The sequence below is a fragment of the Bos grunniens genome, chromosome X (assembly GCF_055505025.1).
Source record: "Bos grunniens cultivar Pamir isolate PY7600 chromosome X, Bosgru_T2T1.0, whole genome shotgun sequence".
In the NCBI taxonomy this organism is placed as follows: domain Eukaryota; kingdom Metazoa; phylum Chordata; class Mammalia; order Artiodactyla; family Bovidae; genus Bos; species Bos grunniens.
Window position 1 is genome coordinate 86,136,209 of NC_141194.1, and position 14,276 is coordinate 86,150,484.

At 45.9% G+C, this 14,276-nt stretch overlaps 1 protein-coding gene across 1 annotated transcript; it reads left to right on the plus strand.

Annotated features, from left to right (window-relative positions):
• Positions 1-753: 753 nt before the first annotated feature.
• Positions 754-2,220, plus strand: KCNE5 (potassium voltage-gated channel subfamily E regulatory subunit 5). The gene has a single exon (XM_086388878.1). The coding sequence runs from the start codon at positions 923-925 to the stop codon at positions 1,358-1,360; it is 438 nt and encodes a 145-aa protein (XP_086245004.1). The 5' UTR covers positions 754-922; the 3' UTR covers positions 1,361-2,220.
• Positions 2,221-14,276: the final 12,056 nt, after the last annotated feature.

Here is a 14,276-nt window from a genome sequence, read left to right on the forward strand (position 1 = left end):
TCTAGAGTGTAGCCAAATGGCCTTTTAAATGTCCCTGCTACTTTTAATGGAAGAACTTGGTTGCATTTCTGGGAGGATGACTTGCCACCCAAGGGAAAACAGGGTCACATAACAGATGTTACACTCACATGCTAAGATGTGGAGGCCCCTCTAAAAATGTGATAGGAGATCAGAGCAGGGGTACTTCCCAGGAGGCTAGTATATTATCAGAAGCCTTTTTGGAAGCCTGGGGCATCCTACTCCACTTCAGTCGCCAAATTTGTCCTGAGCATCTTCTGAATAAGATGCTCACCTCTCCCGTCCAGGGGAAGCAATGATGGCTGGGAAGCTAGGCAAGGGGCCTTGTCTACATCAGTAATCACCAGCTCTGAGAGGCGGACCAGCGGTGTCTGCTGCCACTTTCTGTGAGAGCTGATGGAACCCTCGCACAGGGTCATCCTTGCGGGAGGTGGGCAGATGCTGTAACTGGGCCAAAACTGGGCCTTCAGGGCAGGTGGCCAGAACTTGGAAGGAATTCTCTTCCGCCGCAGCCTGGGGTCCAGGCTTGGCCCCAGTGAGCCGCCGGGCCAGGCTTGGCCACCCGGGGGCCCCGCGCATTCCGCGCCCCCGCCCCCTCCGCCCCGCTCTTGGCCTCGCCCCCTCCCTCGTCCCCTTCTCCTCCCCCCACCAGCTGTCCCCTGTCCCCCGGGCGGCGAGACAGCCTGGGAAGAGGCGGCCTCGGGCCGAGGGGGCGTGGTGGGGAAGGGGAGGAGGTGCGGGGGTGAGGGAATAAGGAGGCCCGGGCGGCGGGGCCCCCCAGCCACTCCGCCGCCAGCCCGGAGGAGCCGGGTACCGCCGCCGCTCGCCCGCCCGCATCCCCTCGGCCTGGCCCGGGGGCAAGGTCAGCAGCGATCTGGAGCCGCCGTGTCACTCCCCGACAGCCATGAACTGCAGCGAGAGTCAGCGGCTGCGGACCCTGCTGAGCCGCCTGCTGCTGGAGCTGCATCACCGGGGCAACGCCAGTGGCTTGGGCGCCGGCCCCGGCCCGAGCATGGGCATGGGGGTCGTGCCCGACCCCTTCGTGGGCCGCGAGGTGACCAGCGCCAAGGGCGACGACGCCTATCTCTACATCCTGCTCATCATGGTCTTCTACGCCTGCCTGGCCGGCGGCCTCATCTTGGCCTACACCCGCTCCCGCAAGCTCGTCGAGGCCAAGGACGAGCCGTCCCAGGCCTGCGCTCAGCACGAGTGGCTCCCGGGAGGGGTCCCGGCCACCGCCGACGCCGCGACAGTGGCCGGCTCGCCCGCCGAGGGCCGCCGCCAGCTCGCCCCCTGCGGGCTGCCCGCTCCGGCCCTGGCCCGGGGCACTGAGGGGGTCTAGAACCGCCATCCAGCTCGCTGGCTCACCCGCTCCCTCCTCAGCTCGCCGTGTCCTCTCCTCCCCTTCCAGGGCTTGCCCACCTGAGGCTCAGAAGACGTTGAGAGGCCAGGAGACCTCGCCTGGAAGCCCGTGAAAGAAGCATTACCCTCCGGGCCGGCCTCTCACTCCTCTCCAACCACCTCAGACCCCCACCCCCACCCCGCACATCCCACCACCCTAAACTGCCTCTGTGCGCCCTGTCTTCAGACAGCCCCGACACCAAGCTCCAGCCCCCTGGGAACTGAATCCAACACGTCCAACACTTGGCATTGAACTGAAGCAATGAAGTCTACCTGAACTCTGGGCCATCTAACTGGCAGCTGCTCCAGGGGCTCAGACTCTGCAGAGCCAACGCGCTTGCCACCACTGCCAGGCCGGCCGCTGCGGCTCCAGCTTCCTGTTGCCTTAGGGACAGAGACAAAGAAAATGAAGAGACCTCAGACGTCTTTTCCCTCCCTCCTCCTTCAGCAGGGAGCTAAGCAAGACACTAGGACCAGTCTGTGGTGTAGAACGGACTTGATGGGGACTGGTTGGGGAGGGGGCTTAGGGGTGGGGAAGACGTGTGAGTCCCAACTGTATGGTTTTCTTGCTTCCAGTTGTCATCCCAAAGGTAACTTGCCTACTTTTGAGCAGCTTTGCCATCTTCTGCCGTGGATAAACATTGCTGGGTGTATTACCCCAGTACTTTCCCGTGCCTTTCTTATCTTGATTCAGTTATTAGGGGAGCTATCTGCTTCCTCCATGGAATATGAGGTTCAGTTGTCTCCTGCTCTGTAACCTGGGGACTGTCAGAGGCAAGTAATAAAGGTCGTTTAAAAATGGCTTAAGATTCTTTTCTCAAAGATCCCAGCACTGAGACCCAGCACTATATACAGAATGAATTCGTTTTGCTTTTTGGAAATAATGTTTAGATTTGGGTGTTGGGTTGTTGTGATATCCAGTTCCAATGCCATAGATGTCACTGTGAGTGAAGAAAAGGCTTATATATGGCTAAATGGGTTTTTTTTTTTTCAAATGTTTCCAAGTTATAATGGCTTTATTCTCCTTTTCCCTTAATTCTGAAACACTTTCAAATATCACAGTGCTGAATAAGGATTTTCACTTGCCTTTTGCAGTTTTTTGGCATAGACTTTAAATGAAAGCAACATCTCATACCCATCTCTATTAGCTATTATCAAAGTTAATTTTTAGAAGCCACATTTGTAACTCTCTCAAAGAAGTGACTTATTTAAAAGAGAAAAAGCCACCAAAGAGTGTAAATCTTAAGTCAGAGAGGACATGCTTACACTGTCATAACCAATGATGGGTAAAGTTAGAGGTGTATGTTTATTGATTTATTCTCCTCTGAAGGTCATCAGAAACTTGCTTGCTTAGGGCTTAAATGCTTATACCTGATGATGACTGTTTGAGCCTCATCAAACACACATGAAGTCACCTGAGCAGTAAGTCAACTTGCTTCAAGACAGCTGGTTTCTCAGTAGTAGCAGGACAACGATATTATGGGTTACTTAAATGCACTGAAAATACATAAGCCTCATTCAAGGCATTGGTTTTGACCTTGTAGCCCATATGGTATTTTACTGGAGCTATTAATAAGTTAGATGAACTTACTTTCATTCCCAGGATACACTCCTTGAAGATATACTGGCCTTGCCCCACTGGCTCCTCTCCAGTCCTAGTTCCAGCCCTAGGAACTTGCAGGTGGGGGGGCCAGGGATTGGGCAGTGGTCCAAGACAATGAGAAGAGAAGAGATGATGCTGTGAGAATCATCTCAGGGCCAGGCAAGGGGGCCTGAATGGAATATGGAAGGAGGGCACAGATATCCATCCATGCCAGGGGCATGGCAGGGGACGGGGAGCAGTGGCAGCCTTAGCCTTGTATTAGTTGGCCAGAAAATTCCTTCAGAGTTTTCTGTAACATCTTATGGAAAAATCAGAACGAACTTTTTGGCCAACCCAGTATTTTGGGTACAAAAATGTCCCTCACTGATCTGACATAACTGGGGACACGAGGTTGTTTGATAATGAAGCATCATCACTGCTCTAAGTGTTGAAATCTTGTAAACATCTGTACTATTTTTTCAAAGACATTAAAAATATATATTGCCCCCAAAAGGGCAGCTGGGAGCAGTTGGGATAATGTCCATAAAAAGCATGAATGTGCCAGCTGTGGGAAACAAATCCCGTTGCCAAACTATTCCTGCTTTTAAGCACACTTTAACCTTTTGTTTTTCAATTTCATTTTCTTTTAAATTTTTTAAAATTAATTTATTTATTTTTAATTGAAGGATAATTGCTTTACAGTATTGTGTTGGTTTCTGCCAAATAGCAACATGAATCAGCCTTAGGTATACCTATGTTCCCTCCCTCTTGAACCTCCCTCCCATCTCCCTCCCCATCCCACCCTCCTAGATTGTTACAGAGCCCCTGTTTGAGCTCCCTGAGTCATTCAGCAAATTCCCATTAGCTATCTGTTTTACATATGGTAATATATGTTTCCATGTTACTCTCTCCATACCTTCCACCCTCTCCTCACCACCCCCACCGTGTCCATAAGTCTTCTGTTCTCTATATCTGTGTCTCCATTGCTGCCCTGCAATTAACATTTTAACCTTTTTAGGATGATGAGGGTCCTCATTAAGTTCATGTGAGATTAGCCAAAGAGCTTTCCCAGTGAGAAAAATGAGCTGGATAGGGGAGAGTGATTTGCTTGACTGGCCAGCCACTTTTCCCAAGCACTTTCAGGAGTGTAACTGTGTCCCAGATAATGAAGTTTCCCACATGTCTGGACACTCAACTCTCTACCACTTGTGGGGGTGTCAACAGCATAGAAGTGCTCACACTGTGGTCAACAAGAGCTAGAAGAAAGAAGACCTTAAGGGACCTGGCCAGCCTGTGGTTTTAATAATGTATTCCTGAATAGCACTAGCTGACTGTACAAACTGGGAAATTTTTTCACCTTCTCCTTAATGTGATTCTAATCAATTAGAGTGATTTTTTTTTCAATCTACCCCCCAACAGCAGGCTAATTCTTCTGTGTGAGTAGGTCCTATTTCAGTTCAGGTTCAGATCTTTGCTCTATAATAATAACGAAGAATGCTTACTTACTTGTAACTTGAGGCTTTCAACCAAGTGGGGCTAGGAGATGTTTTGAGTTCCAGTGTCTGGAAGTGCTCATTGACAGTGCAAAAATAAACAGAAGCTTTCCTCCCATTACAGACATAATTCTGTGTTGTCAGTTCACTTTTCTAGAGGGATATAAACGGGGTCTTTCATTTGTCTGTAGTCACCATCTTCTTTACAATTTGCCATCTCCTTTAGAAACCAAAGATCTGCACACAACTTGTATCAATAAGAGGAAGGGGACTGGGCTGCTTTCCAAACAATCTTGCCTGACAGCTAAAGCAAGGACAAGAATCTGGGAGAACTGGGGTCCAGCCCCAGATTTGCCACTTAACAGGCTTTGTTTCTCAGGGTGAGCTACTTAACCTCTCTGGGCCCATCTCCGCAGCTGTGGGGAACTGAGGATCGAGTGAAATACCATACGGGAAAGAAGTACAGCAACTAGAGAATAAGGTGTTACATTTATATTTTCCTTTGTAAATATAATATGCGTAGCCGCTGTTAATGGAGAAGGCAATGGCACCCCACTCCAGTACTCTTGCCTGGAAAATCCCATGGACGGAGGGCCTGGTGGGCTGTAGTCCATGGGGTCGCTAAGAGTGGGAGACGACTGAGCGACTTCACTTCCACTTTCACTTTCTTTTCCTTCTTGAGGGGAGTGCTCTCGGGAGGGTGTGTGGGAAAAGTGAGGAAGAGAAAGTTCTCTGCTGCGTTGTTGCTGTTTAGTCACTCAGTCGTGTCCGACTCTTTGTGACCCCATGGACTGTTGCCTGCCAAGCTCCTCTGTCCATGGGATTTCCCAGGAAAGAACACTGGAGTGGATTGCCATTTCCTTCTCCAGGGATCTTCCTGACCCAGAGATTGAACCTGTGTCTCCTGATTTAGCAGGTGGATTCTTTACCAGGGAAGCGCTCTCTACTGTGTGGTTCACTTTTATTGTTCAAAGAAGAGAATTGCAGTTACTTGGCCACTAGCTCCCAGATTTGTCAGCCTTTTCCCCCCATCTTGAAATCTTGGATAACTAGGAATCTGTGCAAAACGGTCTCACATTCCTATTCTACTCCCATTTATCAGTAGGCCTACAAGTGCCCTTAAAAAAATAATAAATACTGTATTTTCAGGAATTCACCAGGACTGATGTCTAGACTTTGAAGACACAGGTCAGGGATTAAGAAAGGACATAAGAGAAGAGAATGAAGGGCCATAATCACAGGCTGTGGGCTTCATGAGGGACTTAGGAGGAAGAGCAATATAGAATGTTCTGTGAAGGCAAGGGAGCATGAACGAAGACCACCAAGGGTGCATAGATTAGACTGGTTAATAGCCAAGCCTTGTTGAAGAACCATCAGAATGGCTTTGGGAGAAGAAGTTGGATGGAAAGTCACTTTTTAGCCCTTTTTGTCACTTCACCTACCCTGCAGCCTATCTAGGAAGTCTTCTTTGCTAGATCTCAGCATGGGACCAGGTGACCAGTCCCTCATCAGCTGATTTTTTTGATTAAAGATTCTTTATATTCTATAGTGCTTCACAGTTTTCAAAAGTTGCAAACGTAATTTCATATAATCCCACAAATACCCTCATTTCCCCCTATCTTGCCCCCTCCCCCTTCCTTCTCCCCACTGATAACCACTAGTTTTTTCTCTATATCTGTGAGTCTCATCAGCTGTGTTTTGAGGCAGGCAGGGTCTTGGTACAGCTGTGGCCTGGGCCTCTTCCTCTGAAGAGAGTGTAGTCAGAGCAACGGGGGAATAGTTCAGATACATTTTTTTTTTAATTGTGATAAGTTACCTATAGCATAAAATTCAACATCTTAGCCACTTTCAAAAGTATATAGTTCTGTAGTGTTAAGTACATTCATACTGTTTCCATCACAGTGCCCTTGAAGTCAGAGAAAAAGGCAAGCAGCTAAATTATATAGAAGAAGCAGGGCTTAGTTATTGCTTCATATGACTCACCCTTTTGGGTATTCACACTTTATAATAGACTGTTTAGGGCGATGTACAAGTGAAACCTGAGGAAAGAATCTTGAGTTGTGAATTTCAGTGGACTCTGAAAGGAGAGCTATCCAGAAATGTCTACGCAGGATGGGGAAGGTGTTTGGGGGAGAGGTGAACAAAGGAGAAGCCCCAGTAAGATGGTAGGAGGGGCGAAATCCCATTTAGAATCAAACCCCATATCTGCCAGAAATGCTCAGAGGGCTCAAACAAACTTTGTGCGCACCAGGACCCAGAGACCCCACACAGACTGAGACAGAACTCTGTTTGAGTGTCTGCTGTGGAGGTACAGGTCAGCAGTGGACTGCCACAGGGGCAGGGGACCTGGGTGCAGCAGACCTGGGTATGGCATAAGGCCTCTTGGAGGAGGTCACCCAGACTTGCCCATAAGTGTCCAGGAGTCTCTGGCAGAGGCACGGGTCGGTGGTGGCCTGCTGCAGGGCTGGGGACACCGAGTGTAGCAGTGCATGCATGGGACCTTTTGAAGGAGGTCACCATTATCTTCATAACCTCCATCACAGTTTGGCCCCAGGCAAATAAGAGGGAGGGAACACAGCCCCACCCATCAACAGAAAATTGGATTAAAGATTTACTGAACATGGCCCCGCCCATCCGAATAAGACCCAGTTTCCCCCTCAGTCAGTCTCTCCCATCAGGAAGCTTCCATAAGTCTCCTATCCTTTTCCATCAGAGGTCAGACAGACTGAAAACCACAATCACAGAAAACTAACCAATCTGATCACATGGACCTTGTCTAACTCAATAAAACTATGAACCATGCCATGTAGGGCCACCCAAGACAGATGGGTCATGGTGGAGAGTTCTGACAAAATGTGGTCCACTGGAGAAGGGAATGGCGGACCACTTCAGTATTTTTGCCTTGAGAACCCCATGAACAGCATGAAAAGGCAAAAAGATAGGAAACTGAAAGATGAACTCCCCAGGTCAGTAGGTGCCCAATATGCTACTGGAGATCTGTGGAGAAATAACTCCAGAAAGAATGAAGAGACGGAGCCAAAGCAAAAGCAACACCCAGTTATGGATGAGACTGGTGATGGAAGTCAAGTCTGAAGTAAAGTAAAGTAAAGAGCAATATTGCATAGGAAGCTGGAATGTTAGGTCCATGAATCAAGGCAAATTGGAAGTGGTCAAACAAGAGATGGCAAGAGTGAACATAGACATTTTAGGAATCAGTGAACTAAAATAGACTGGAATAGGTGAATTTAACTCAGATGACCACTATATCTACTACTGTGGGCAAGAATCCCTTAGAAGAAATGGAGTAGCCATCATAGTCAACAAAAGAGTCCAATATGCAGTACCTGGATGCAATTGCAAAAATGACAGAATGATCTCTGTTCGTTTCCAAGGCAAATCATTCAATATCAGAGTAATCCAAGCCTATGCCTTGACCAGTAATGCCAAAGAAACTGAAGTTGAATGGTTCCATGAAGACCTACGAGACCTGCTAGCACTAACACCCCAAAAAGATGTCCTTTTCATTATAGGGGACTGGAATGCAAAAGTAGGGGGTCAAGAAATATCTGCAGTAACAGGCAAATTTGGACTTGGAGTACAGAATGAAGCAGGGCAAAGGTTAATAGAGTTTTGCCAAGAGAACGCACTGGTCATAGCAAACAACCTCTTCCAACAACACAAGAGAAGACTCTACACGTGGACATCACCAGATGGTCAACACCGAAATCAGATTGATTATATTTGCAGCCGAAGATGGAGAAGCTCTATACAGTCAGCAAAAACAAGACTGGGAGCTGACTGTGGCTCAGATCATGAACTCCTTATTGCCAAATTCAGACTTAAATTGAAGAAAGTAGGGAAAACCACTGCCTCTTGAGAAATTTGTATGCAGGTCAGGCAGCAACAGTTAGAACTGGACACGGAACAACAGACTGATTCCAAATAGGAAAAGGAGTTCGTCAAGGCTGTATATTGTCACCCTGTTTATTTAACTTCTATGCAGAGTACATCATGAGAAACGCTGGACTGGAAGAAACACAAACTGGAATCAAGATTGCCGGGAAAAATATCAATAACCTCAGATATGCAGATGACACCACCCTTATGGCAGAAAGTGAAGAGGAACTCAAAAGCCTCTTAATGAAAGTGAAAGTGGAGAGTGAGAAAGTTGGCTTAAAGCTCAACATTCAGAAAACGAAGATCATGGCATCTGGTCCCACCACTTCATGGGAAATAGATGGGGAAACAGTGGAAACAGTGTCAGACTTTATTTTTCTGGGCTCCAAAATCACTACAGATGGTGACTGCAGCCATGAAATTAAAAGACGCTTACTCCTTGGAAGGAACGTTATGACCAACCTAGATAACATATTCAAAAACAGAGACATTACTTTGCCAACAAAGGTCCATCTAGTCAAGGCTATGGTTTTTCCTGTGGTCATGTATGGATGTGAGAGTTGGACTGTGAAGAAGGCTGAGTGCTGAAGAATTGCTGCCTTTGAACTGTGGTGTTGGAGAAGACTCTTGAGAGTCCCTTGGACTGCAAGGAGATCCAACCAGTCCATTCTGAAGGAGATCAGCCCTGGGATTTCTTTGGAAGGAATGATGCTAAAGCTGAAACTCCAGTACGTTGGCCACCTCATGCGAAGAGTTGACTCATTGGAAAAGACTCTGATGCTGGGAGGGATTGGGGGCAGGAGGAAAAGGGGACGACAGAGGATGAGATGGCTGGATGGCATCATTGACTCGATGGACGTGAGTCTGAGTGAACTCTGGGAGTTGGTGATGGACGGGGAGGCCTGGCGTGCTGCAATTCATGGGGTCGCAAAGAGTCAGACACGACTGAGCGACTGATCTGATCTGATCTGATTCAGGTATGACCTAAATTAAATCCCTTATGATTATAAACTGGAAATGACAAATAGATTCAAGGGATTATATCTGACAGACAGAGTGCCTGAAGAAGTATGGATGGAGGTTCAGGACATTATACAGAGGCAGGGATCAAGACCATCCCAAGAAAAAGAAATGCAAAAAGGCAAAATGGTTGTCTGAGGAGTTCTTACAAATAGCTGTGAATAGAAGGGAAGTGAAAGGCAAAGGAGAAAAGGAAAGATATACCCATTTGAATGCAGAGTTCCAAAGAATAGCAAGGAAAGATAAGAAAGCCTTCCTCAGTGATCAATGCAAAGAAATAGAGGAAAACAATAGAATGGGAAAGACTAGAGACCTCTTCAAGAAAATTAGAGATACCAAGGGAATATTTCATGCAAAGATTGGCACAATAAAGAACAGAAATGGTATGGAAGATATTAAGAAGAGGTGGCAAGAATACACAGAAGAACTATGCAAAAAAGATCTTCACAACCCAGATAATCACGATGGTGTGATCACCAACCTAGAGCCAGACATCCTAGAATGTGAAGTCAAGAGGGCCTTAGGAAGCATGGCTACAAACAAAGCTAGTGGAGGTGATGGAATTCCAGTTGAGCTGTTTCAAATCCTGAAAGATGATGCTGTGAAAGTGCTACACTCAATATGCCAGCAAATTTGGAAAACTCAGCAGTGGCCACAGGACTGGAAAAGGTCAGTTTTCATTCCAATCCCGAAGAAAGGCAATGCCAAAGAATGCTCAAACTACCGCACAATTGCACTAATCTCACATGCTAGTAAAGTAATGCTCAAAATTCTCCAAGCCAGGCTTCAGCAATATGTAAACTGTGAACTTCCAGATGTTCGAGCTGGATTCAGAAAAGGTAGAGAGGAATGGGAGATCAAATTGCCAACATCCATTGGATCATCAAAAAAGCAAGAGAGTTCCAGAAAAATATCTACTTCTGCTTTATTGATTATGCCAAAGCCTTTGACTGTGTGGATCACAACAAACTCTGCAAAATTCTTCAAGGCATGGGAATACCAAACCACCTGACCTGCCTCTTAAGAAATCTGTATGCAGGTCAGGAAACTACAGTTAGAACTGGACATGGAACAACAGACTGGTTCCAAATAGGGAAAGGAGTACATCAAGGCTGTATATACTGTCACCCTGCTTATTTAACTTCTATGCAGAGTACAACATGAGAAACGCTGGGCTGGAAGAAGCACAAGCTGGAATCAAGATTGCTGGGGGAAATAATTAGTAACCTCACATATGCAGATGACACCACCCTTATGGCAGAAAGTGAGGAAGAATGAAAGAGCCTCTTGATGAAAGTGAAAGAGGAGAGTGAAAAAGTTGGCTTAAAACTCAACATTCAGAAAGCTAAGATCATGACATCTGGTCCCATCACTTCATGGGAAATAGATGAGGAAACAGCTTGAGTGGGCCTGAGAGGGCACATTAATTTTGCTCCTCTTCTTGTGGGGCCACTCCTCTGGGGATACTTGTGGTCAGGACCAGTTCTTAGTAAAACTATGGGATTGATACTTATCTCATTTCCCCTTGTCCTACTCCAACCTTCCCTTGGCCATTCCCAGTCCTCCAAAACTGTTTCTTCCCTATTGCCAGGGTCTGCTAAAGCTGAAACTCCAGTACTTTGGCCACCTCATGCGAAGAGTTGACTCATTGGAAAAGACTCTGATGCTGGGAGGGATTGGGGGCAGGAGGAAAAGTGGACAACAGAGGACAAGATGGCTGGATGGCATCACTGACTCGATGGACGTGAGTTTGAGTGAACTCTGGGAGATGGTGATGGACAGGGAGGCCTGGCGTGCTGCCATTCATGGGGTCGCAAAGAGTCGGACATGACTGAGCGGCTGAACTGAACTGAACTGAATGATCTTATTCATATACATCTAATCTGCTGCTCATCCCAGTGATGATCCAAGGAGTGTACCTTTTTTCAAAAAAATTTATTTTTAATTGGAGGACAATTGCTTTACAATATTGTGTTGATTTCAGCCATACATCAACATGAATCACTCATAGGTCAAGGAGTGTATCTTTAATGGTGGCTTTTAGACACTGGATCAAGAAGAAAGGTGTCAAGAGGGACGTGTCCTAGGACACCCAAATCTGATTTGAGTAAGACGTCTCCGACAGTCACATCGTTTTGGTAAACTTGAGAACAGAAGTTTGGCTCTTTCTTTATCCTCATTCCTTCTAGCGGGTGTTCAGAAGACTTAACTTTAGCCATGTAGGAGGGCACCTGCATTTCCAGGTGAGCCTCTTGGGGTTGGGGGGAAGGGTGGGATGGGTGTGGAGATAGGAGTAACTGGAACAAGCAGAAAGATGAGAAACCCTTTGCCTACTCTTCAGTTAGGTCTCTGTACATTGGGAGGCTAATTTAGCAAACAGGACACCAGAGAGGGATGGCTAAGTTGAGTGAGAAAAGAAATATTAGGGTAGATACCTTCAGAACTGTCAGGATGGAATTCCTATTGTTTTTCTGCCACTGCCCTATACATTTGTGCCAAACCAAGGCTGTGACTAACTAACAAGCCCTGCTAAGAGGAGGCTGCTCTGCAATCAGCTGGGTTAGTCTCCATCCCAGCTCGAAGTAACTGGTACCATCTCTCAGAAATTAGGATTTCCCTCCAGCAAGTCCAGGGTGCTGGTCAGTTCAAAAGCCCCCACCTTTTGACTTTCTCTGTCATCCAGGAAAGTAGGATGGTGTAGTGCATAGGGCATGGGCTCTAGAGCCAGGCTACCTAGGGCCACATCGATGGTCTGCCTTTCATCAGCTAGGTAATGTCAGAAACAGGACTTCACTCTCTCTAAGCTTTGTTTCTCCATCTGTAAAATGGATGGAAGAATAACGCCCACCTCCCTGAGTTGCTGTGAAGATTGAATGCTTAACATAGTACCTGGTTCTGGGTAAAGGTTCAGTAATCGTAGCTTCCAATCTTGCCTGGATTACATGCAGGGTTGTCACCTACACCACACCAACGAAACGACTTTGTCATTGGTCACTGATGACCTGCATGTTGCTGAATCAAGTACTCAATACTCAGTCCTCATTTTCTATGATACTAGGCAGCATTTAATCCAATCGATCACTCCTTCCTTGAAACTTTTTTCCTTGACTTCCAAAACACCTTAGTCTCCCGCTTTGCCTCCTTCTTCACCAGCTCCTTTCCTTCTTAGTCTTTCTTTTCTTGGTTTCTCATCCTCTCCTCAACCTCTCAACATTGAGTTGCCCAGGGCTCCATTCTGGGACTTCTTTTCTTTTTCATCTATTCTGTCTCCCTTGGTGATGTCTACTAGTCCCAACATTCAAAATATCATCTTCATATATGAATACCACCTTTATAATGATGATTCCAATATATATACGTATTTATCCCTGAAATCCCCTACTTTGAACTCCAGGGTTTAATATCTGACTGCCTACTTAACATCTCTATCTGGGTATCTATACCTGTCTCAAAGTTTACATGCCAAAATCAGAGGTTTTGAATCCCTTGCCCTAAAATTTACTCCTCCACTTGAGAATGAAAGTTTCTTGCCATTTGGGAATGGGTCTGATATTTCCGTCTAGGTGTCACTGTTGGTTAGAAGCTGTTCACAGATAGGCCATGTTATTCTCCTGTCAGATAGATATAATCTCACAGAACACCACATTAGATAGGACATGTTTCTGTGACCATGATTGAATGAGACAAAATAAGAATGTTTAATAATGTTATTTAAGTACTGACAAAAATAAGGTTACTGGGAAACTCACAAAGCACCAAACAGCATCCTTTCCCAGCCAATCTGAGTGACTGCTACTTCTCTATCCATCACTTCTTTAGTCTTGCTCTAGCTTTCATTATTTTTGGATAAGATTTACTCAATTATAGACTTAACCTCACTGCCTAACAGCATCCAACTCAGAGTGAACACTTGCTTCCTTGGACCTTCCCTAAAAAAACCTAACATAAGCTCCAGCCCAATAATAAGTCCTTTCTAACACTTCTTACTTAGATACTCATGGTTTGCCATGCTATGAATTCTTCATTTCTGCCATGAGCAATACAGTCAGCCTGTTCAAATGAAGGTTTGTTCCTGGTGATTGTCAGTTGGAGGGCATTACCACATTAATCTCTGCCCCTATTTTTTTGTAAATGGTTAAGCAAAAACAAGAGTCATATTGATTCTACTCTTTCCCTCACCCTTCCACAGTCAATTTAGAAGCCAAGTCCTTTGAACTCTACTTCCAAAAGGGATTGTACATAGGACCTCTTCTCAAGATCTGTTCTTCTACTACCCTAGTCTACACCCCCATCATTTCTTCCCTGAACTAATATTACATTTTCTAACTGGTCCTCTTGTTTTCACCCTTAGTTCTCTACACAACAGCCAGAACAATATTAAAGCATAGAGAAGAGTATGTTCTGTCTCTACTTAAGGCCCTCCATTGGTTGACCCATCCAATTAGAATATAATGTTAATGCCTTACCATGGTCTATAAGACCGCATGCAAACCAACCCTTGCCAACCTCATCTTCTGATACTCTTTTGACTTCCTCATTAAACTCAGGTTATACTAGTCTTCTTCTTGTTTTTTAAATACCTCAAGCTCATTCCTGCTTCAGAGCATGCTGTTTCCTCTGCCTGGAATATTGTTCCTCCACGTCTTCTCAAAAAATCAAGAGTTCCAGAAAAACATCTACTTTAGCTTTATTGACTATGCCAAAGCCTTTGACTGTGTGGACCACAACAATCTCCGGAAAATTCTTCAAACATGGGAATACCAGGCCATCTGACTTGACTCCTAAGAAATCTGTATACAAGTCAGGAAGTAACAGTTAGAACCGGACATGGAACAACAGACTGGTTTCAAATCGGGAAAGGAGTA